The following is a 24,347-nucleotide window of genomic DNA, read 5'->3' on the forward strand; positions in this document are numbered from 1 at the left end:
GCCATCGAGCAAGTTTACCACATCATAAAGCCATTCATATGGAACTGGTTATGTGATACAAACAGCATGCACTATGGAAAAACTGTTTTGAAGTCCCAACGTAGTACTGCACAAACATAAGTATTTACTAATCATTAATCTACCAAAAAGTTGTTGGTGATTTACTGCCACTAGTGTTAATTTCAGCTGGAAACTGAAACTAATTGTTTGTATAAGTTTGTTTTTGGAGATTTGAAAAAATGTATGCATAGGCCTGGTTTTCAAATGAGCCTGTGCTGCATATGCATGCTGAGTAGATCTACACACTAAGACTTGCTTGAGTTCAGCAAGCCAAAAATAATCATGTTTAATAAGCATTCAGCTAAACAACCGAGTCTGCAGAGTGGATGATGGATACAGGGCGCTTCGTAAAGCTAAATAAAAGTATAATTACATGCCTTTTGGTGTTGGTGACAGCCACCAGGGCTGCGAAGAGGCAGGAAGGATTACCGTCACCCAGCCTCTAGTCACCTCAGCGGGGGTCACCTTGAATGCAGCCTTACAATTTTACCAGTCATTAAACACCAAATCCAGTCTCCACGCTCACCTTCCTCATCATCGCTCAAAACTGACAAGGCCGTCACATTAGAACCGCAGCATCTCCCGCTAGACGTTAGGGAGTTGAGGCGTCTTCGCGGCTAAGCTAAACTGTGTTTGACATAATAACGTTGTGTACGCAGACTGTACTCCCTGCCAAATAGATTAGGGCTCTGGGTCTCAAAACAAGACCTTGGAATTAGCATTTATTCAAATTGACATTTCAAGTTCAGTGTCTTCATTGTCCCCTTGTTTTTTTTGTGTTTTTTTTTTTCATTCAGCTGGCTTGTACTCTCCTCACCAGCGTCTAGTGACATACTAAAAGTATGTGTTGACGTTGCTTACTTAATATTCTTCGTGTTCAATATCCGAAGCGCCGAGCCTTACATATTCGGCAATTGGGAGATATTTTTCAGGCCAGACAAAGCGCCCATGATAAATTGGACAATAAACACTCTAATCTAATATGGCAGACGTGCGCAGGAGGCTAATGGGCTGGTGAATATGAGCTTAGTGTACGCAGGGACGCCTCCTGAAGCGGGCCGGCAAAGGATTAGCACAGCTCACAGTTAGCGCCATTACGCCCAGGCATTTATTCCACACAATTGGTGTCTTTTGTCCCAAGTTCAGTTTGTAAGTGGGCGCAGAATGAGCAGGAAATTGGTAACAGGAACTGATTTGCAGGCGGTATTGAACAGTCAGATCATAGGATAAGCAACATTGAGATCTAATAGCTATATTTAGACCACGGCTTTGGAGTATTTTTACAGGCAGACAATGAAAAACAAGGACCACGGATGAAGACAAAGAGTTGTCAAACAAGAAGTTATTTTTGAAGACTTCAGCCTTTACTGTGCAACATCAACGCCATTTATGTCCCTAATGCCTGTCGGCTGTTTGTTTGCAGGTATTTCAAGCTCAAAGTGCTAGCTTCCACCAAGCATATTCGTAAACTTCTGATAATTAGGTTTTTTTAAGCCTGTGAAGATGAGCACTGACTTTAACAGCACAGTTTCGTGGAATTTGAGTATCATGTGGGTGTTATTTAATATTCAACATCCTGGTTATACAATTTCTTAGGGCACTTTTTTACATGAAATTCATTAGGCTGGTACAGCATCTCCCCAGAGCGCTCAAAAGCTTTCAACAAAATACATTTTGATTGCACAATGCCCAAAATAATCTCTTTAGAACCAGAAGCAAGTTGTCACTGTCTTGCTTTCAGCTGGCAAAAAGTTTCATGCCCTTCAACTCCTTTCTTTATTCAAGAACAATGAATTATGAAACGTGCCCATATGAAATGCCCAAACAGAATCAAACTTCATATATGTATTTTTTTTTTGAGTTGTTAATTCAAGGCTGCAGCTTTGCATTAATTCAGTCCTAACTTGCCAAACTCCTGCATGATGAAATGATAAATCTCCTTAAAAGCAGTGTAAGATAATATGACCTATTAAATATTAATGATAATAAGTAATCTTCATCTATCAATGTGACCACTGATAGCCTGAAGTTATTTTATCATTATAGTCTATTAGTGCGTAAATTAAGGTCTTAAGGGTTAATGAAGAGTGAATACGTTTTGTTAATAATGCAGAAATATCATATAGCAGATAAGATGATCCCTGGGTCATGACATTGAAGTAAAACAGGATGTATCTCCATATTTTTCTGCAAAAATGGGATCTTCACACAATAGGGTCCAACATTAACACCCACTAAGTGCAAAAATGAGAGTCAGGATGGATAATAAAAATTTGCCAGTTGTAATATCATTGACATATTTAATTAAATCTGAAATCATTGCAACGATAGTCTCGCTGATGCAAACAATGTACTCGGCTAAAATCAAAGAGACATACAAACTGCCTAATAAAGAAAACATATATTGCGACTCTAGTGCATCCTACTTTTACCTCAATGAAAAATTTGCCCATAATCTTATAAAAAAAAGTGGCTAGAGGTTTTTTCCCCCTCCAGATCTTAAAAAAAGCTCAACAAGAAGTATCTTTTCTATATGTACAGTTTAATTTCCAGTAAAAATTATGTAAAGTTTTGGACCTTGTAACTAAGACGCATTTCTGAATCCATTTTTAAATTCAAGCTCGTTGTCTTTGGATTTTGGACAGTTTTTAGTGAAATTCTCCAGAAAAGCAACACTAGATTTGCATCTTTTGACTTCCAAGACTGAATTTCAGGGACACTGTCATGTGTTCAGCCACTAGAACTTTCCTTTCCTGAAGAATGTGCAAATTCAGGGTCACTTCCACTTCTGAAAGCTCAGCAGAGAGTGCTCTTCTCCCACAAACCACAGGGAATCGTCCTTTAGCTGTCCTGTCCACGCTACATTCCCGGCTTGATGCAAACTGATCTCTCCTGGTCCAATATCTCGCTTTATTCTGGGCCAGGATTGCTCAGCGTTCCACAATTGCTTCCCAAATGTTATTGGATAAGACAGAGACACGAAGCATTTGGAGGAAGAACAGGCCTCGCCAGCTGCGATAACAATGTATAATTTAATCCAAGACGGTGTTCCGACCCTCTGTAGACCTTCAGCCACTCCTCCTCGATTCTTTGCATTATTTAAGCTAATGGTGACCCTGAAATAGAAAAACAGCTTCTTATCTCTTAAAAGTTTTATAGCGCTGAGCGCTCAGAGAGTGGGAGGCAAGCACATGATGCAAAGTCGGAGCATGAGGAACTGAGCAAGTGACATGTTTGCTCTAATGCAAACTGAAGGATGTTTTCGGGCCTAGAGACCGTCCGCCTCCAGCGGAAGAATCCCATTGGATGAAAAACTGAGATAATTCCTTGAGGTATCTTCTCACTGGTTACGGTCCAAGCAGAGCTGGTGATGTTTAAGTCTAATGACATGATTTGGGCTGTGACATCATTTGAGGAACAAGGAGGAGGGTCACTGGACACTGTGTATCCTGTAGGGGGCTTTTTAAACAGGATCATGAAGTGGCAATGAAGTTCTGGAGCCAAGTCTTAGATGCTTCAAAATAATGACAAGTCTACCAAACTTCAACTATAATGACAAGCGGCACTTAAAAATAACTAACAGCAAAAATAAAAGGAGGATATTTAAAGAGGTCACAGCAAGGGTGTAGATAAATTTAAAACCAGCTGACATGCACCACATAATCTTTTTAGCCCAAAAGAAATGAAACTAAAAGCATGTGACCAAAAACAGCATCTCAGTTCAGCAGCATAGAGAGAAATCACACGCCATTAGATTTTCAGCCTGACCATCTGTGGGCAAAATGCTTCATTATTATATTAGCATTTACTACCAGTCAAAAGCTTATTCTAAAATCCTTGAAATATTATACATGAATACTTTATACAAATGGAGATATAAATAATGTAGTATAGTTTTTTTTACACCATATAATTTATCATCATTATAAATTGATAAAATGGCAAGAACTAAATGTTGTACTTTTTGTAAACAACGTACAAACATATATGTGTGTGTGTGTGTGTGTGTGTGTGTGTGTGTGAGTGTTTGCGTGTGTGTGTGTGTGGGGGGGGGGGGGGGGGGGTTGGCTAGTTGTCAGTGTTGCTTTGCAGTTGCTAAGTGGTTCTGAGTGTTTGCTAGGGGGTTTCTAGACAATGTCTACTGGTCAAAATCAAAAGAGTTTAATATCAATTATCTATGACATTCTGGTCTCTAGATATGGATCAGGTCAATCCTTCAATGTAAGAAAATTTGATTTATTCACCTCTTCTCAACAAAACACACAATTTAAAGTATCATACGTGACAATTGTGACAGAGAACACTGTGTGCATGATGACTTGTACACCACAGTTTATTTTACTTGACTAAGCAAGCACATCTAATAAAAAATATGAGTTATGCATGTCCAAACTTTTGATTGGTATAACCCTTTTGGACTCATGTTAGTGTGTCTTTGACTCCAAAAAGAGCAAGACAGAGAGAGAGAGAGAGAGAGAGAGAGAGAGAGAGAGAGAGAGAAGGAGAATGGGAAGGAATAGAAGATGGAGGTGAGAGGGTCTTAGGCCGTAAAATCTACGTTCTCCCATCCATCAGCCTCTGCTGTCATCTCTGCAGCATAAAATCTCCCATAAAACACTGTTACTGTTGGGAAAGCTCCCCACTGCAATTAGACAGCAGCTTCATTAGAGAGAGTGTGACGGAAATGGCAGCGTTCAGAGGAAGGGGCAGTGCAGGGCAGATGTGCTCCGATCATATAGTCCAATCTGGACAAATATTTCTTCCCTGCTGTCCATCAAGACCCGAAATAGAATATAACATGGTGTTTTCAATGATGAAATATGGCCAGCATGAATAATCGCTATATGTGCCAGTTAAACTTCAGTTAGCAGATCAGCTCTCAAACGAACACACACTATGACAATCTGCCTCATGTTAAATTGAATACTTGGCATCAGAACTGTAGTCAATGTTGGGGAATAATAAACTGGAAGTAGTGCTGCTACTAACACATTTATCAGTAGTGTGACAATAGCTGTAGTAGCTTCTTGAGTAGCAAACTATAGCAACAGCAATTAGCAGTGTAACATAACAAAATGTTACATAGCTGTTTTTAATGACACATTATGTTGCTCAAATTGTTTTACAGCCAAACAAACAAAGTCAATAATCAAACAAGATCCCTCTGAATTAACATTTTGTGACAGTTAACCACTAGCTTCAAAAGAGTGGCTTGACTGTATTAACAACTTCAAAACACTAGTTAAATCAAAAAGATATTGCCTCTTTACTTGATGTCAATGTAGTTAGCAACACGCATCAAAGGAGTAGCATGTAGTTTAACAACTTAAAACTAGTTAAATAATTAAAACGATACTGCCTCCCTGCATAGCATCAATGTAGTTAGCTACTTTTTGCTAGCAATAGCCTCAAAAGAGTAGTCTGACTATAGTAAGACAACTTGAAAACAGGAGTATCTTGCTGCTCGCCAAATGGTTTCAAAATAGCTTCCCCAACACTGACTGTGGTGCAGAACATGCTCTAGACATGTTTAAGGCCAGGCATTTGCACAAGCAAGTTAGACTTGAATATGCCTAACAATGTGGCCCAATTCCATTCTCTTTATTCACAATAATTGAATGTCCTTGCTACATTTTTTTTACCATATCTAATAAAAAAAGCAGCAAAAGGCCCAAATATAAAAAGATTGATTCCTTAGCAAAACTGTGATAAGTTGAAAATTGCACTCAAATCTGCAAAAAAAAAAAAAAAGAGAGAGAGAGCATGGTTCATTTTAGTAATACATTTCCCTTTCTTTAAGGTGTGTCTTCTCTGTGCATGTACTGTACGTCCTGTACGAGTGTATCAGCCCCCCATAGACCACCACACTTCAGCTCCCCGGAGAGATATTATTACCCGTTATGAAAGCAACGGTCTGGTTGGGGGCGCTCAGTCGAGATGTTGCGACATTGACAGCGAGGGGAGAGAATAATTGAATGTGCCATTGTTGAGCTGCACTCTGCAAGTGCCCTGTGCGACAAACTGTTCAGAGGAACAGAGAAATTATTATTCTCCCGTGCACAGTTGGTATCACTTGTCTCGCAGGCACATAATAGTGAGCGTGGAGACATCAGTGAAGCACAGGCCCGCAAGAGAGCCTGAAATCCATTTCCACACGAGCCGCAAGTTGTGAGAATTGTTAATTGCTTCTCCGATTTCTAGCCGCTCTGAAAATCTGCCCACCCAGGACCCCAAAACTCCCTAGTCGGAAGGGATCGCGAATTGGGATCCATAAGCGAGACATTGCTTTTCCTCATTAGTCTCCAGGCAGCAGCAGTGACTTGCATGAAGGTGCTTCTTGGTCACAAGCAGACAGAGGCCTGAAGGGAGAATTACACTTCTGAGCACTGGGTCTATGCTCATTTTCATGGACCAGACTGCCACAACGAAGCCAGACACCAAAGTGTGGCTAGTGTATTAGAATTCAGCACCATTTCTGAGAGTGTGTCTCAATGTCTCCTCACAGTGGGCTGCCTTACAAGTCCTCATGAGGTCCACCATTGGCCATATGGAGGGACTGCATTTCAGGGGCTCGGTGACCTGAACAACGGGAAAGGGAAAAACATATCTGGTGGAGAAGGCAGCAGTGGTTATTTCCAGGCTGAGTTTGAAGGGAATGCTGGGTTATGGTCTGAAACAGATGGAGGGTGACATTGAGTGGGTTCGGTTTGCCCTCTAAATGCCATGCCCCTCAGGTGGCCCAGGAGAATAAACCTCTATTAGGATAGAGAGATTGACTGGTACATACAAATTGTGTGAGGGCATAACTGCGCAAGAGTGTGTTTTTATGTCAGGGAGTGAATGAGAGATAGCGCATGAAGTCCGACTTGGCCCCTGAGAATTCCCCACTATCAGTCCATGGTGACAGTCACATTTAAATACATTGGGAGACAACATGCTTGAATTTAAGTTGAGATAACCTGGGAGACCACAGAAGCAGAACCAAAAAGCACAGACTAAAACATTTAAGAGCACTAACTGGGGCCAGGGCTACGAGGTTCTCTCTATTCAGTCCTTTAAAAAGCACTAATAAAAAGTAAACAAAAAAAAGAATTAATGTCCTGTAATGTGATGCACAATTACATATGCTAATATAAAAATTGCCATTGCTGCAGAAAAATTATCTCACACTGCCTTGATTTCAAAAGCCTCCTTGTTGGTTTTAAAAATAATTAACTTTGCATTGATCTTAACGCTGTGCTGTTTGGTGCCTAAAAAAAAACCCCAAGGCCACCTTAACAGTTTGAAAAATATACTTAAAAATGAGAAAGAGCATAAATAATACCTACATTTTGGGTTTTGGTTTGGTCAGAGGAACTTATAAGGGAAAAAATAGTTATTTTTTAAGCCTACATCATTGGGTTTCTGAAACCCCTAAACATAAACAGAAATTTCCACAGAAAATAACTGGGGGGAAATGTAAGGAGAAATTATCTAAATTTGCAATGCCAGTGGTGTTTTTGGAAATGCATGACACTTAAATCAGAAATTAGAGCATAGGCCTAAGTGAAAAAAAAAAGTAAATAAACCTATAACAGCACTGGGCTGCAATTTTAGCACAATAATTATGCAGATTTTACTGAGATATTACTTGCAAATACACACAGAGCAAACTAGTACTAGGGATTGTTCTATATGCTGGTAATAGCAGTACATCAACAAACACTCAAGTCGCCCATGCTGATCTTTTCATATCCACAGGTAAAATTACACCTTTTCAAGTGTGTCATGAAGAGGTAATTGGGCATGCAGTGACATCTTTACAGAGGAAAGCTGAAGCCGAATTCACACAGCTGTTCTGAACATGCCCTAATTGCTCCATGGAAATCCCTATATCTCACCAGAAGCCAAAGATTATAGGGATATCACATTTATTTACCTCTCTCTGAAATACAGATTATACCATTTAGAAAGTATAGGCCAATACCATTTTCCATTTCAAACAGAAACCGGCTAAAACTAGGGGGAGGGTGTTCAGATTACAGATGGCAACATGATTTCCACTCAACGGAAGCTGTTCAAGGCAAACATCACTGATATTTACAAAACACAGACTGAGATCTGAGCCTCTTAATGTATTATCACTACTTAAAATTAATTTAAATGGCAAGACTTCTAATAAATGTATTACATTTTTGATTTAATTTAATTAGACCCTTAAATCAAAATTTTTGTTTCAAACATGTAGGACTTTTTTATAGTGTAGAACACAAAATGAGTTATCTGTCCCAATTATAAAATGGAAATAATGATAGTGGCTGTGATTGGTGAAAAAAGCAGCCTGGACATTCTGATAAACACCTCATTTTGTGTTCCCCAGAAGAAATAATGGGTTTGGAAGAACATGAAGGTGAGTAAATGATGACAGAATTTTCAAGTTTTTGGGGTAATCTCTTTTTGAAACAAACAAATCTGTCTGACCAAACCCGAGTCAGATTTCCATCCAGATAGCACTCAAGACATGAGTCAGCTTTGAAGTCCATCTGTCACCTGCTAAATCAGAAGAGCCAGAAGAATACACCAACCAGCTCCATCTCTGCATGATACAATCTGAGAGGGGAAAAAAAAGGCAGGAGTGCGTAGGAACGCAGACTGGAGTTAAACGTGCCAATTCAACACGGAGATGAGGAATAGTCACTGCGGTGCAGTTACGGGAGAGACACGTTCACCGAAGGCTCGTAGGACTGGTGACTCTTTGAAGACGAGAGTCTGTTGCGTATGCGACACCCATGGGCTTCGGATGAGCATCGGCAATCCTTCGCCAGGAGCGGCCACTAAGATTACCGCTCTCCCTTTAATCCCACAAAGGGGATTAGATGCTTCCTGAGAAGGGGAAGAGCAGTTCTCCCTTAGAATGGGGGTCTGCTTTGAATTATTAACACCTCTCTACAGCCTGGTAAAACAGGACTTTATACCACAATCACAGCACTGGGAACAAGGGTTATGGTTTAGCACACACACACATATCCATGCACACAGAATCAGCGCTCCACACATGGTCACAAGGACTCCGAATTCTCAAGGGGTTTTCCTTCCCTCACCGTCTACTTCAACAGCATTTTGAAGCCCAATAACCTCCTACAGAAGAGCGCAGAGGAAGTGAAATTCTATCAGTGTGGTGGAAAAGCTTTTAGCTGAGTAGCGTCTGCACACACAGTGGGAAACATAGTGCTGAGGGGACAAGAGGAAAAAACTTTATCGTGATGCACGATAGCAATGTCATCAGTCAAGTGTCAACCACATCCTGAAAGAAAGACAACTACAAAAATCATCCCAAAAATATAAACTCATTATCTGATATTTAACAACAATTCTAAATAAATTAAAGTTATACACATGAGTTGTTCTTAAGAATCTCCCGATGGGATCTATAATGTTCCGATTACTGTCCCACACTTTTATATCAAACCTCCAACCAGCCAGACAAACCAGACTACAACAAGCACTGACTTCCTGAGGTGAAAGAGTCTTCCCAAAACTTACCCCCCTTATTCCATCTGCCCTTATTCCTGCCCTGAAAGGACGGATGGGGAACATCCAGGAAGACCAGTAGAAACAAAGTGAGTCTCACAGGAGAGAAGAGGAACATCTCCAGAGGTCTCGGGGGGGTCGAAGGTGAAGGTCCTTCACCTGCCCGTGTGTATGCTCGCCGGAGCACGAGGGGCGCACGGAACCTGGTGTGTATGTCCGGTCATCGGTCACAGTCCAGATGCAAGTGTGGAGCGTGCGTGTGCCTCTGCCACGCTGCCAAGAGCTCCCGAGCTCTGCCCCCGTCTAAGAGCGCACGTGTGAGAGTGAGACCCGCTTCTCAGTCAAGCTCCATCATAAGCGATTCGAGAGCCTTCATCATCCGAGAGTGAGAGAATGAGCGTGTGAGAAGCGCGTCTCTGTCTACCCTCGAAACATGCGCATGGATGCATGCACACACGCGCTCCCTCTCGCTGATGCCACTGCTGTCTAAAGCTGTCCGCTGTTTTCCCTGCAGTAGTGGATCTGTCCCAGTCCACAGTGAGAAATCTCCCACACTGTCGTTCTCGTTTCCCACTTTGCGCGCCAAGAAGCTCCACAGCGCGTGTTCTTCTATGTGGAGGAGTTTCCAGCGAGGGGATGGAGGTGGGGAGGAAAAAAAACAGCGTAACATGCACTGTGGGTCACAAGGGACGCGCCAGGAGAGAGGTAGAGTGAGGGCAGAACGGCGGAGAGATGCAATGTGGTGACAGCGCTAATCCTGGAGCTCTGATCATAACAGACATTGAGGCAGCGGAAGCCAGAGAGGCTCTTTAAAGACTAATAACACTCTCGGCTTCAACTCTGAGAGAGAGAGGGAGAGAGAGAGAGAGAGAGAGAGAGAGAGAGTGAGAGAGAGAGCAAGAAAGAGAGGGAAAGGGAGAGCAAGAGAGAGACTCACAGAGATAAGTGTAGGGGGGAGAAGGAGTGATGTTGGACACTGCGATAGTCAGCAGGTTTGCCTAAACACGCTGGTTCTCAGCTTGTGGAAAGTTAGTAGCATTAAATGTCCTCAGGGGGCTCATGCAAATGAACATTGCTTGAAACTCTCAAACACATGCACACACACACTTGCGAAACGCTTACGCTAAAGACTGTTATTTTTGCCAAGCTGCTGTCAGAGTGTGAATGCTTGCTGGGCTTGGGGTTTTAGATTGTATGAAACATGCAAGAGATTTATCATCATTTGGATTCATAGAGAGCACGTAAATAACGTCTGCAGCGGCAGCAGTGCCATTAGTGATAACTTGGCTGACAGTTACAGCAAACAATGACATATGAAAAATGTCATGTTATCTACATGAATAAGTCTCGATTTATGATGAGCGCTAGATGACCTTCCCCTTTCAACCATTGCAGTACATCTATAAATCATTTGATTGGCTGCATTTAATGTCAATCAAATGGTTTGAATTACATTCCAATGACAATGCTAGGCTCTTTGCAATATGAATGGCAAAATACATATTCTGATGGTACCCTTTCATCACAGTCAAATTTTACATAAAGACTAAATATGGCACTCAATCTTACTGCTTAGCTCACACTTTCTACATCCTGAAGAACATTTCTCATCATGTCTGTTCAAGTATGAAGCAACTTGATGGCTACATTTTTCCCTGAGAGGCAAAAGAAGTTTATTTTAAATGTCAGTGATATGCATTACCCATCCTAGTGCTTGAGGGAAACACATATAAGGTTGTACAAAGAGACATGCACATGTACTGCTTCCCATCAGAGGTGTATAGTCCAGGGGTCAGAAAGTAAAAGTTCTGCCATATGTTTATTCCACCCAATAACTCAGCCAGCTGATTTCACTAATTGGCTCAATCTCCTGGCTGAAAAACTGTGCTAATTAGCAAATCCAGGTGATTGAAACAAAATACTGAGGAGGACTTTAACTTTCTGAACCTGGACGTTACACCTCTGCTTCCCATTACAATTACAAATACACGCACTAGGGTTGTACTTTATTTTACACTCCTGTTTCACATGTACATACTATGTAACTATTGTAGTAACTAGTACTAACCCTGAACACCCTTAAACCTAACCTTAACCCATGTAGTGTCCTTACATTACTCAATATTGTTGTGGGTAAGTACACTGTAAGTACATTGAAAGTGCAAATACTGTAAAATAAATTGCAACCCACACTAGGTTTGGAAATCAGTTGTATTCCTTTTTTTAAAGAGGGGGGGGGGGGGGGGGGGTGAATGTCTGCATATTTTTGTTGATGTATATATGGCAGAACTGATTAAAAACTGACAGTGTTTTCCACACTTCTATTCAGCAGAGTCACTGTCACTTCTGAATCTACAGTGTCACGGCAAAAGGAATTATTTTAGCTGAGTTCTCAATTGAATGTGATGAGAGAGAGCGAAAGCCTGAGCACCATAAAATAATATTAGGACAACAAACAAACAACATGGCATGTGTTGTTCTTGCTGGTTCCAGGCAACAACAAACAAACATCACAATGTGCCGTCCAATTCATGAACAAATTACTCTGACCTGGTTCTTTTTTTAATTAGTTAAAATGACAAATCGGTCAAAGTTATCAAAGATGCACCAAAATTCACTGCATATTCAGTTTTTATTTGCTTTTGCCAATTGTGCACACACAATCTGACAAAATTCAAATACTACATTGCATATTTGCATTTGCATTTTTAATCTGGCACCAAGGATACCCCTCTTGGACACTGGGTGATTACTAACACACATGTACTTACCAATCTCATGTATTATACAGACAGTGAGAGACTAAACAACATCTCATGTGATATATTGAAGAAACGTGTTTGTATTATATAAAATCAGTTTGAGAGAGTAAGTGTGTTCACCACATCACAATATCGGCATCATCATGTATCAAAATAAGATTTCAGTCAAGATCTCGGTTTAAAACAGAATTCTTTTAAAGCCAATATTATACTGCAAGAAAACAAGCTGTAGAAAACCAGAAAAGGTACTTGTCATTTTCTGCCAGGACATTATTTGTTAAGTTTACATACATTTCCTTTAACCGTAAAACACAACATAATTCAATGCACAGTTCAAAATAAGAGTAAAACCCCTGTGAACAATTCCTTCATATTAACAGAGTACATGATAGGCAATGTTTTCCCTATACAGTTGTCATTTAAACTGTATTTAAAAAAAATATATATTATTATAAAAAGTAAAAATAAAAAAGTGGTTACAACAATTAAAATGAGTGTGAGTATGAGTTACGGTACGAGTAATGATGTCTTTACCATTACTATTGCTTTGTCTGTTAAAGAGATAGTTCACCCAAAAATGAAAATTCTGTCAGTATTTACTCACCCTCATGTTGTTCCAACCCCGTAAGACCTTCGTTCATCTTCGGAACACAAATTAAGATATTTTTGATTAAATCTGAGAGCTGGATCACTCCTCCATAGGCTTCTAAGGGATTGACACTTGCCAGCCCCGAAAAGTTATTAAAGACATTGTTAAAATAGTCCAATATATATCAAAATATCTTAATTCGTGTTCCGAAGATTTTTTTTCGAGGTCCAATGGGGTTGGAACAACATGAGGGTGAGTAATTACTGAGAGAATTTAAATTTTTTGGTGAAATATCCCTTTAAAGATCGTTTGATGTACTACATATTTATATTTGTGATTTGCTGTTCTTTCCTTGCTTCGGCATTTATGAAGTTAATGTGGGGGTCCCGGACATGGAAGAAAGCACGTAAAGAACGCAGCTTTTGTTTTTGTTTTGATTGAAGGCCTTTGCTGTAATCCTGAATAAAAGCTTCAGTGAGTGAAATCTTCCGTTTTGTCATTAGAAAGACATTACAACACATTTCATATTATTTAAAACACGACACTGCAAATGATAATGAATACGTCTTTCATTTTATCAAAAAAAATAATGATGAAAAGACCATGAAAACGACAGTGTGACAAATGATGGTACATTCATTCATAATTCTGTTTACACAAAACACCATAAGTTATAATTTGTCAAAGTAAAGTGCGTCAACTCCAAGTACTTATGCTTTATAAGTCTTGGTTGTGGCTAATAAAGTTTAAGTAATACTTATATGTAAATTCGAACATCGGAAGTTTTCAAAACAATTCCACACAATGGCGGGAACAATTATTTTAATATGCAAAACTGTTACCCAATCATAGCAGTAGACGACCAAGTGTTGAAAGTAGCACGTCTATCAAAATGGAGTGTTCGAAAGAGAGGGTGAAAAACAGGAAATAAAATAGCTTATTCTAAATTAGGATGTCTTTTTGATGTAAAAATAAAAATATAATTTATTATTGATAGTATTGATTATAGTGCTTATCTTTGGAATACAATAGTATATTTAGATGGTTCCTCAACCATCGAGGTATTCCTCAAAAGTATACTAAAAAATGCATTAACTGAATCATTAAGGAACAATAATCATTAAGAGGATTCGTAACCGGAACCATTACATGTCTAATTCTTATCTCTAATACACACCATGAATGTCCATGTCCTCATTTATCCATTATTTTTAATTGGACATGGCTAATTGATACACTGAAATTACACAGAATCTTAAACAGTAGATGAACCTTCAAATGGTCGACCGTCTCCAAAAGTTCGAACACACAAACACAATCACACCTCAATTCACACAAAAGCATTCGTTTCCTTTTGGATCGTCACCTCTTGAAAAATCAAAAGAAACATAGTGGCCTAATTACAACCTAGCTGCCTGAGAAAGAGCATCTGTTCCTAATTCAAACATGCTGTACAACCCGAAATGAATACAGATAAATCTGATCCTGCAAAGAGAAACGAAAACCACCTTAATCAAGACAAACTGCGGCAGTAGGCAAACTTTTGTGGCAACGGTAAAACTAGGCATGAATTCAGCAGCCTCCACAGCAACACCTGAGCCTGAAACAAAGCGCTTTCATTTCATATGCTCCACTGTGAACCAGTCATCAATAAATAAATTCAAAACTCTGGTATAAGGTTTGGAATGTGTTTTTGTGTTACTACTGCAAACCTGAAGGCCACTGAACAACTGTTCAGACTCTTTAATAGAGTTTCTTAGCACCTGTAAAGCATGGTGAACCATAGCAACATTTGAAAGATTACATGTTCACATCATCATACTTTATTTTCTCACCATAGGACTTCCTGAGCCTATGAATGATTTTGTTGTTTTTGTCAATTAAAAAGCATAATGTTTGGAGACAAGGCTAATGCTATAAAAACCCAAGGCCTTGTGATATAAGGACAAAGTCAATGCCACAGCCAACGAAGAAACAATCTTTCTCAGCACGCTCTGTAATTTAAAGAACTGCGATTGTCTGATAAATGAAGGCTGATTTGCATAAGCTGCTAATTATTGCCTTACCAAAGCCCAAGATGGAGAATTAGTATCTTAGGATGGGAAAACAGAAATGTCATCAATAAAAACGATTGCATTTCTTTGGCGGTACAACATTTAAGAGCTCCTACGATGCTGATATAATGGGCATAAGCTCTGGTGTAGCATTAAATCAAAGAACGGCGTAAATCTTGAAAGGTAGCACACCAGTTAGCGCTCGCCTCATCAATGTAAAGCCTCCCCCGGGAGCCTATTTGCCTAAAATGTTAGTAGATGGGTGTGTTAAACAAATACATTTTACCTCTTTATTTCTGCATTCGAGAACAAAAGAGAAGGAGATGAGCCAATTGGAGGATGATAGACAGACTAAGGGGAAGTGTTAGAACGTCAAGGGAAACACAGAGAGAGGTGCCATTGGAGCCATGAAGGGATGAACCTGACGGGTTATCACACCCAGACAAGAACACCACCCCCCCAACCAAAATGTAAAATGTGTAAAAAAGTGTGTAAAAGTGGCGTTCGTTATAGCAAAATACTGAAACATGAAAGACAGAAAACAGACCAAAGGGAAAACGAGAGTCTAGCAGCGATGCCCAGATCTTGATGGCTCACCATGAAATGCGTTTCAGGCACAGGAAGTTGCACGAAAAATCACAATACATCCCCCCCTGATGGCAATCTGGCTCCTGTGTAACTAGTTTCTCAGCTTGGGCAACAGCTCTACAAGATACTGGATAATCTATTTTCTTGTCTCAATAATCCAAACAACCACCCCTTGCGCCCACTTCTCGCATGACTATAACAGCGTGGTTTGCAAATCTGTACCGGACCCAATTTGTGTGTTTGTCTTTGTGTGCACGACTGTTATGCAGCACTGAAATAATACTAATACTAATAATTGTATAGCATTGCTACCATCTGGCTCACGATTAACATTCCAATTAGAATTCGCTGCAATCAGAGCGATGCAACTTCCAACACAGGAAATAACTGCTGTGACAACGGCTATTATTAGCCTTGAGTGCCCCGGCTTATGAATTTTAAATCTACTGTACAAATGAACTATCCGCATACGTCAAAAACTGGCAAGCTGAGCATTGAAAAACAAAGTGCTTGGGTTTCCAAAGCAGCCAAGGGCTTATTGAAAAGGCGCATATGGACAAACTGAAATTCAAACTATGACTCGTCCCCTGATGGGAACAATGCTCATGCCTCAATGATTCGTTCAGTCTTAATGGGTTTTGTGAATCAATATACACAATGGCTTTTATATACTGTCATAATAAGAGCTTTGGTCCACATGGCTTTTATGAGGTAGAGGGCAATTATATGATTACATTTTATGGAATAAAAATTCATCTCAAATATACGTTTTAAAAGTGACTGATCTAACTGGAGAATTACAATTAAGGCTGTCAATCAATGAAAAAAAAAAGATCAAAATAATATATCACCTGCCAATTCATCAACCAAATTAAATCTGTTGAGGAGATAAATGAAGATTCTAAATGTTACATTAATGTGACAGTCCAAATCATTGAAAAGTATTACAATATGCAGTTTTAGAAGTCAATATATTGTGTTTTATTTTCAAATCATTAAAGAGAAACCTGGTTTAATGACTGATTTCAATTCAAAACATGAAGGTGAAGATTTTAAGGATATTTTAATGCTGGGCACATTTTTTTTTACAGATTAAAGAGGATTGATTAATTGCATAATTTAAAAAAATATATGTAAATCATGTTAATTTAATGCATTAAATTGACAGCCCTAATTATAATCCATCCCTTCACTGTCCGACAGGGTAACACGGGCAACAGTGTGAGCGAGACACAGCAAGCAGAGACATTACGCACCACCTGACACACTAATGCCATAAACAAACAAATCTTTGTCAACAGAGCTTGCTGTGCAACCTGGTATCATCACAAAAACAATATCCTCTGCATGTTGTCTTGCGGACACACACACACACACACACACACAAACACACACACACACAAAGGCTGAATACCTGGAAGATAATTTTACTGAAAAAGCTATAGCTCTGCATGGCTTCACGAGCCAGTCTACATAAATAAGACATCAAATCCATAGTAAAATACGGACTATATCTAGATCCCTGTCATAGATGCAAGATGAATCGAAACACCATCACATTGTGTACATTGTACACCTCATATATCCCCTGAAACACACGCAAAAAAACAATACTATGCAATAAGAGCATGTTTGGTCATCAAAATTCATTCTGTTTGGATTTTTTTTTTTAAGTAGAAAGGAGTTTGTCTTTTCCATGGACCTGAAAAACGTATATGGACACTGAAGTCATTCCTTAAGTTTCATTATATAACAAATTATATAAAGGAACAAACACATTTTTAAAGCAAAGTTGGTAAGGTTTCAAATGACAAAATATATTGTTAAAATGAAATATATACAGTATATATGAAGATAAAGGGTATTTGAACACTTAATGGTTCTCAAACAGTGTGGCGTGATTATCTAAAATGTCCAAATATGTTTCAGAGTCACTCCAAATGACATATTTGCTGTGAATGATTTCCCACTCACTTTGGGATCAATGACTTGCAACAATATTTTAAAATAGTTAAAATAGTCAGTGCTGTGAAATTTGAGGGCACAGCACTGGCAAGAAATGTGATTTTCATTTATTTTCCATCTGCCACATAATCCGCCAACCACATCAAACCTCACGTTCCTTGATCATCTTCCAAACATCTTCCTTTTAAACGGATTCCCAAAGCCACTTGGATTTAGCGCATCACCCCCTTCCTGCTCTACTTGGATCCATATGTGTGATTATGAACAAAAAAACAAGTGATTCAATTAAATGCTGCAGTACTTGTTAAAGGCGCAGTTACACCACAGTGATAAATCCCGGTGCTGTCAGAAGTTTTGGGCAGCACAGAAGAGCCGGGCGCTGGGAGTGGCAGGCGGGCCATTGGCGGCGTTCGAGAGGCAATAAGAATCAGAATGAGTTAGTGATAGCTGTCGTAAAAAATGGCAGGAACGTCTATTTACAACTGGCAGTAAAACTGCCATTGGTGCGATTTATGTCTACACTTGGCCTGCAACAACCAGCCCCTTTTTTTTTTTGCCAAGGGCAGACCAATACCCTCCACACTGCATAAGAATACCGCAGAGAATACCCGCGGGGAATGAAGAGATGAGCATGGAAAATTAGGAAGAAAGCTGTGCAGTAATATTCAACCATTGTCTTCGCCACATTTGAAGCATGTGCATATGGGCGATTGTGTATGTGCCGTCATTAATGCCCGTGTATGTGTGTGTGCTGCCCATCTCCTCCACCTTCACACCCTTCAAACACTCCCTCCTGTCAGGAACGCACCACCCACGGTGAAGAGTTATTAACACCTTGGTCACACCTTCAGGTAATGGCAGCAAATATGCTTTGAGTTATAAGGTACATATTTCAGCCTCTCTGGCCCCTGTGTCTCTTCCCTCTCTCTGAGTTATGCTATTGATTTAAGAGCTCAGATCCTGAGTGAGGGCCAAGATGAAGCTGGTGTGGCCTGGAATCAAGAGAAAAGGAAACCCGTGGCAAAGTTTGAATCTTCTGAAGATAAGGATAGCAAAATGAACAAGCCCCGAACCTTAAAGGGATAGTTCAACCAAATGTGAAAATTAGCCCATGATTTACTCACCCTCAAGTCATCCTAGGTGTATATGACTTTCTTTTTTCAGACGAATACAATCAGAGTTCCAAGCTTTATAATGGAAGTGAATTGCTGTTTATGTTTTAAAGTCCATAAAAGTGCATCTATCATCATAAAAGTGCTGGTTTTGTAGGCTGTCAGTTCATGTCTATTAGCTCTGAGGTCTAGATTTGTTTAACGTAAATTTACAAACTTTCTATTCAAAGAAAATTCAATTTACCTTGCACTCACAGTTATTTTGTCTAATAAAAATGCACTTTTTTATATGTCCAGTCCCACCTTCAATATGAATGTGAATAGGAAAACACATTTCATGGGGATCTTAAAAAGACAGATGAGTGAGAGACACACCAGGATACAGAGAGAGAAAAAAGATTCTCAGATTTCAGTACTTTGATTGTGATGTGATCGTAGTCTCTGAGGACAATTAGGTCATCTGTGACTTTAACTGTTAACTACTTAATGTCCGAAATAAAAATAAGGACATTACTATGTATATAAACACATAATAAATTAATAATTAATAAATTAAATAAATTAATCCATTTCTCATGGACTGAATATATGATGCATGTATATGACAGATTCCATCTGGATCTTGCTACGTGTTCATGAAATGGCATGCCTGAACCACACAATCTGACAGCAATCAGAAACAACTTAAATGTAACACACTGGACCGGAACAGCCTCCCCTGCATATTGAACTTTATCTGCAAAGCTCCCTGTGGAAAATATCGCCATGCCACACGCCGTGTTCACACAAATGACATTTGGGCGTGTTTTTCTTCTCTGTTAAATTGCAGCTCATCCAAACGGTACACATTCAGCAAATCAAACCTCTGCCATTTGTGTAACCTTAGGCCCTTTGACCTCTTTTTGTGAAGGGTCAAGTGTCGACTGAACCCTGCAGCCGCCTCGTTTGTTTTTAAAGGTCAGTACCTTGTTTTGACCAAAATCAGTTTTTTTTCCCATGCATATATGACCATAGAAGGAGTCTGAGTAAAACTATAAAAGATTTAACTGTAAATTGGCACTTATACCTGAATATAAATCTTGTAAATATCGTGTCACCTACTTCATATTCTTAAAAAAGAATTTCTCTTCGTCATTTCTAATTCTCTTCTACTTTGGGTCTTTTCATTTTCCAGTCTTCAACTCCTATTTTTTTTACTCCTATTTTGTTCAATAATGCTGCTTTTAATTTTTTTTTTATTGCTGTCAGATCAGTGGCTTTGTGGCTTTTTTTCTAGTTAAATCTGTCCATAACGTTGCTTTTGAAGCGTTTCCTGAAATAATAAATAAATAAATGAAACAGTCAGTCGAGGCTGAATAGAGAGCCATGGATTTGTCAGCGGCGCTCAAAGGGAATCAGACAGGTGATGATAAAAAATGCAAACACAGATCTAAGCTTTCAACATATTTTTTGGCACTATGACTGTGTGCGAGTGAAAATCTGTATAACTGAAAATCCTCGTTTACATCTGGGAAAATCCGGAATGCGGCAGCGGACAGACACATCTTCCGTTATCACAGCTGAACCCACCGAGACCCAGGAGGTATGAATCGATGCTGTTAATGAGATACAGAGAGAAAGTCAGGTAAAGTACAAGATAAGAGAGAGTTTACTATGGAAGCTTGCCACAGAATAAAACATTTTGATAATTTTGATAATTTTGGCTTTTTATGTCACAATTGCGAGTTTACATCTCACAATCATAAAGTCACAATTGCTTTATTTAAAGTCACAATTGCGTTTTATAAAGTCAGTATTGAAAGATATAAACTCATAATTTCGTGTTATAAAGTCAGAATTGCGAGATATAAACTCACAATTGCGAAAATAAACTCGCAATTCTGACTTTTTCTCTCGCAATTGTGAGTTTATATCTCGTAATTCTAAAATTTTTTTTAATTGTGAGATATAATCTCGCAAATGCGAGTTAGTGACTTTTTTTCTCAGAATTGCATGTTTATATATTACAAATCTGACTTCATAACAAGCAATTGTGACTTTCCAGTATATCATGCAATTCTGACTTTATATCTCCCAATTACGAGTTATAAAGTCAGAATTGCAACATGCATGATATAAACATGCAATTCTGAGAAAAAAAGTCAAAAAAGACTATAACACATGTTTTGACTTTATATCATGCAATTCTGACTTTTAACTCGCAATTGCGACTTTATATCACGGAATTCTGATATAAACTTGCAATTGTGAGAAAAAAAAGTCAGAATTGTGAGATAAAAAGTAGAAATTACCCTTTTTAATTTTTTTTATTCTGTGGTGGAAACATGATTCCACAGTCTAGGGCCCTCCGTGTTTGAATTCAGTCATAACTCTATCCATAAACGAAAGACATTAAGAAGTAAGGGTGTTGAAGACTTGATAATCACTGGAAACCACATTAGACCTGAAAGAATGGGCAGCTCCTCCTCATTTGGCTTGAAGGAGTTCACCTGTGCACAGAGCGCTAATTAATGCCCGTGTCTGTGCTGAAGGTCGTCTGGTCCTCAGACAAACACACTCCACGCTCCATCTCACTGACTCAATTAACAGACCTGTCTAATGACTTCCTGCGGTCCCTCCTCAACACTCCCCGTTTGCACCTCTCATGCGTTTTCTTTCTCTTTCCCAGTGTCTACCCTTCTCTCTCTCCTTCTGCAACCGTAGTGAAAACTCCATTACAACACACGGCGGTCTGCTAAATGACAGACCTCGCTCGTTTCTAAACGAGCATGTAAAGAATATTTGTGGAGCATATTGGTAATGAAGTCTCGCAGCCGCTGGTTGCTGCGAGACGATCCACATGGTTCCAGGATAATAAAACTTGAATTTTTAGACACTGTAAGCGAGCTTGATGCCACATTAAATTAAAAATGAAGCGATGAATTGAAGTGAACATGTTGTTTTCCCATTTAGCCCCTTCTTGATTTATTCAAATGGATAAACACAAAACAGTGAGAAGTCCTCATGATGACTTCTTATGTCAACTGATTAAGAGACTTTAGAACATCAAGGACCTCAGTAAACCTTTTGCGTAAATAGCTCTTGCTCTAAATAACTCTAGGTCGCATCCGAAATTGCATAAATCCCAACTATATAATAGGTGAAGAAACATTATGTGACAAAAGAAGCGTCTGAACTGACAGTAATTCAAAGTCATAAAACCGTGAATAAAAAGTACCCACGTTATACTACTTCCGCTAAAATTCTGAAGTGGACACTTTACTATCCCTTGAGCCCACGGGAGAGGATTTGTTAATGGCAGTGAAATGACGCAAGTGACGCTGGTAGTCACATTAACCCATGACAACATGGCAGATGTAGTACATCTACATTACATTCATACTACACTAGCTATGTCCTGACCAAGTTTTTTGTGGCCCCGATCTGATCCGAGTCATTGAATATTGAGTGTCTGCTGATACTGAGTATTTTTCTAGTGCTTGGTTATATTTATAGGCAATACAAGCTGTATAAAGACTTTAGTAAATGTTTACATCTTTTACAGTGGTAGACACTTGAAACTGTTTACAGACTGTGTGGTAACAATTATGAATGTGTGAATACTGACATACACTTGTATTTGTATGTACTAAAAGCAGAATAATTGCACAAAAAAAAGTGGATTTAAGCCGGTTAGAATGCATGAAGCTTGTGGTGTCCGAATGCCAATCTATCAGTCAAGTCCGATGCAAGATGTTCTGTTCTGTTTGTCTGTTTGACCTGGTTTTCCAGTGTTTGATTGATCCCATTCACCTGTTGCATGTTAATTAACTCATTAGCTCTTTTGTTTGCTCTGTGTATTTAAACCCTTAGTTTGTGTTTGTTTATTGTTTGTTTGGTTAACATGGTTGTGTTTTTTCGTTGTTCTCCCTTGGATATACAGTATTATTAAAGACTGTTTATTCTTTTGAGATTCCTTCTTCATATGCTCATTACAACCAGAATATGACAACAACCCACAGCAACACATTATGGCAATGATGTCACAGTCTGATGACGGACAAAAATAATCAGTAAATAAATGACTTTACAGTTTTTGTTATTAACGTGCACATCAAATATGATAAAAACTGAAGCTCAAAAGCGTGTGATGAAGACTCGGGAAATCCCTATACTCCACACATTTATACTAGAACATATTGCTTTAGCGCTCGTGAACTAATTACTTATTTAAAATAAGTACCTATAAGAGTGTACGTATTTTGGATGCAGCCGTTGTTTCTCAAATATAAAGCTGTTCTACAGAACTTTGGATTCTCTATCGCCATCTATTGTACAGCTGAAAGAAATACGTTTTTTACATTTGAAAGTTAAGACTTGTGGTTTAGTGTGTTGAAAGTGGTGAAAATAATGAAACATTAGCTCATATTTAGGCATTAAAGTGCAACAAAAGCTTTAGGTCCAATTTTTAGGCATTACCTAGGATACCTAGGTAACACTTTACAATAATAGTACATGAATAATCATGTACTAATGCCTGAATTAATAATTACTTTACTATGAATGATGAGTTAAGACATGTACTAATGAGGAACTAACCTTAACTGCGACATGAGTCATATGAATTCCTGCATGAATATGCCATCTTAACTACACGTTAGTATATGCTTGTTAATTAATGCATTAATTAACATTTCAGGGTAAACTAAATGAAACATGTTCTAGATCAGAAGAAAGATGTACTAAAAGGGCACAATGTAAAATTGTTCATAAATTTGACACCAGCAACTGTCACAAACATCCATGAATGACACTAGATGTCTTGCAATGTTTACATTTAACCTAGTCATTGAACACACAGTGATGTATTCATCATTAAAAACAATAATCTCATTCTGTTTTAAGTGATTCCACTGCTGCCATCAAGAGTGAAATACCTACACTAACATACTCATTATCAAATGCAATTTTCAAAATTAAAATCAGTGTTAGCACAGATGATGGTTATTTATGTGGTTATTCTATGGATTGGTTTACTGTCTTTATATCATAATGCAGTTGAATGTTAGTCAGTTAGGGTTCTTGCTCTTCTTTTGGGCCACAAAATGTGTCCATTTTCTAGAGCAAGTTTGATTTAGTTTACCCCGAAATGTTAATTAATGCATTAATTAACAAGCATGTACTAACGTGTAGTTAAGATGGTATATTCATGCAGGAATTCATATGACTCATGTCGTAGTTAAGGTTAGTTCCTCATTAGTACATGTCTAACTCATCATTAGTTCATAGTAAAGTAATTATTAATTCAGGTATTAGTACATGCTTATTCATGTACTTTTATTGTAAAGTAAAAAAAAAACAATAAGCAGTAGGCCTATACATTGCTGCCTTATAATATTATAAAATAAAAAAATAAAAATGTATATGTGAGAAAAATTTTAGTAAATATAATTACAGCATGTTATTTACAAAAGTTAATAATTGGCTTTTACATTGTCGTTGTACTAAAACAAACGTATATCCTAGATGTAATCTATATCAAAATTCAGTGAATGCGTTAAAAAGATATTGCAATAAATTATTTCAAACTATTTAATCACTTGTTCGTGTGTGTCTCATCATATTCGTTAAAGTCCCCGTGAACCGGAAGTTGCAAACGACTTTTCTCCAGTGTTGTGACGTATTTCCGAGAGAAACGGAATACTAAATGAGGCAAAATAGTGTGCGT

At 38.6% G+C, this 24,347-nt stretch overlaps 1 protein-coding gene across 8 annotated transcripts in view; it reads right to left on the bottom strand.

Annotated features, from left to right (window-relative positions):
- The window catches only part of robo2 (roundabout, axon guidance receptor, homolog 2 (Drosophila)), a 516,011-nt gene that overhangs the window by 386,315 nt on the left and 105,349 nt on the right, over window positions 1-24,347 (bottom strand). Inside the window, exon 1 of one of the 8 annotated variants that reach the window (XM_077207776.1) lies at window positions 9,583-10,361. The exons of 6 other annotated variants lie outside the window; for them this stretch is intronic. In XM_077207776.1, coding sequence (XP_077063891.1) covers window positions 9,583-9,688 — 106 coding nt within the window. In that variant the 5' untranslated portion in view covers window positions 9,689-10,361. Of the gene's footprint in view, window positions 1-9,582; window positions 10,362-24,347 lie in introns of those variants that run through there. One more of the 8 variants, XM_077207770.1, reaches the window with a different exon arrangement.

This window comes from Siphateles boraxobius, unplaced genomic scaffold, assembly GCF_051911475.1.
Source record: "Siphateles boraxobius isolate OS27281-9 unplaced genomic scaffold, OSU_SipBor_1 6, whole genome shotgun sequence".
Taxonomy (NCBI): Eukaryota; Metazoa; Chordata; class Actinopteri; order Cypriniformes; family Leuciscidae; genus Siphateles; species Siphateles boraxobius.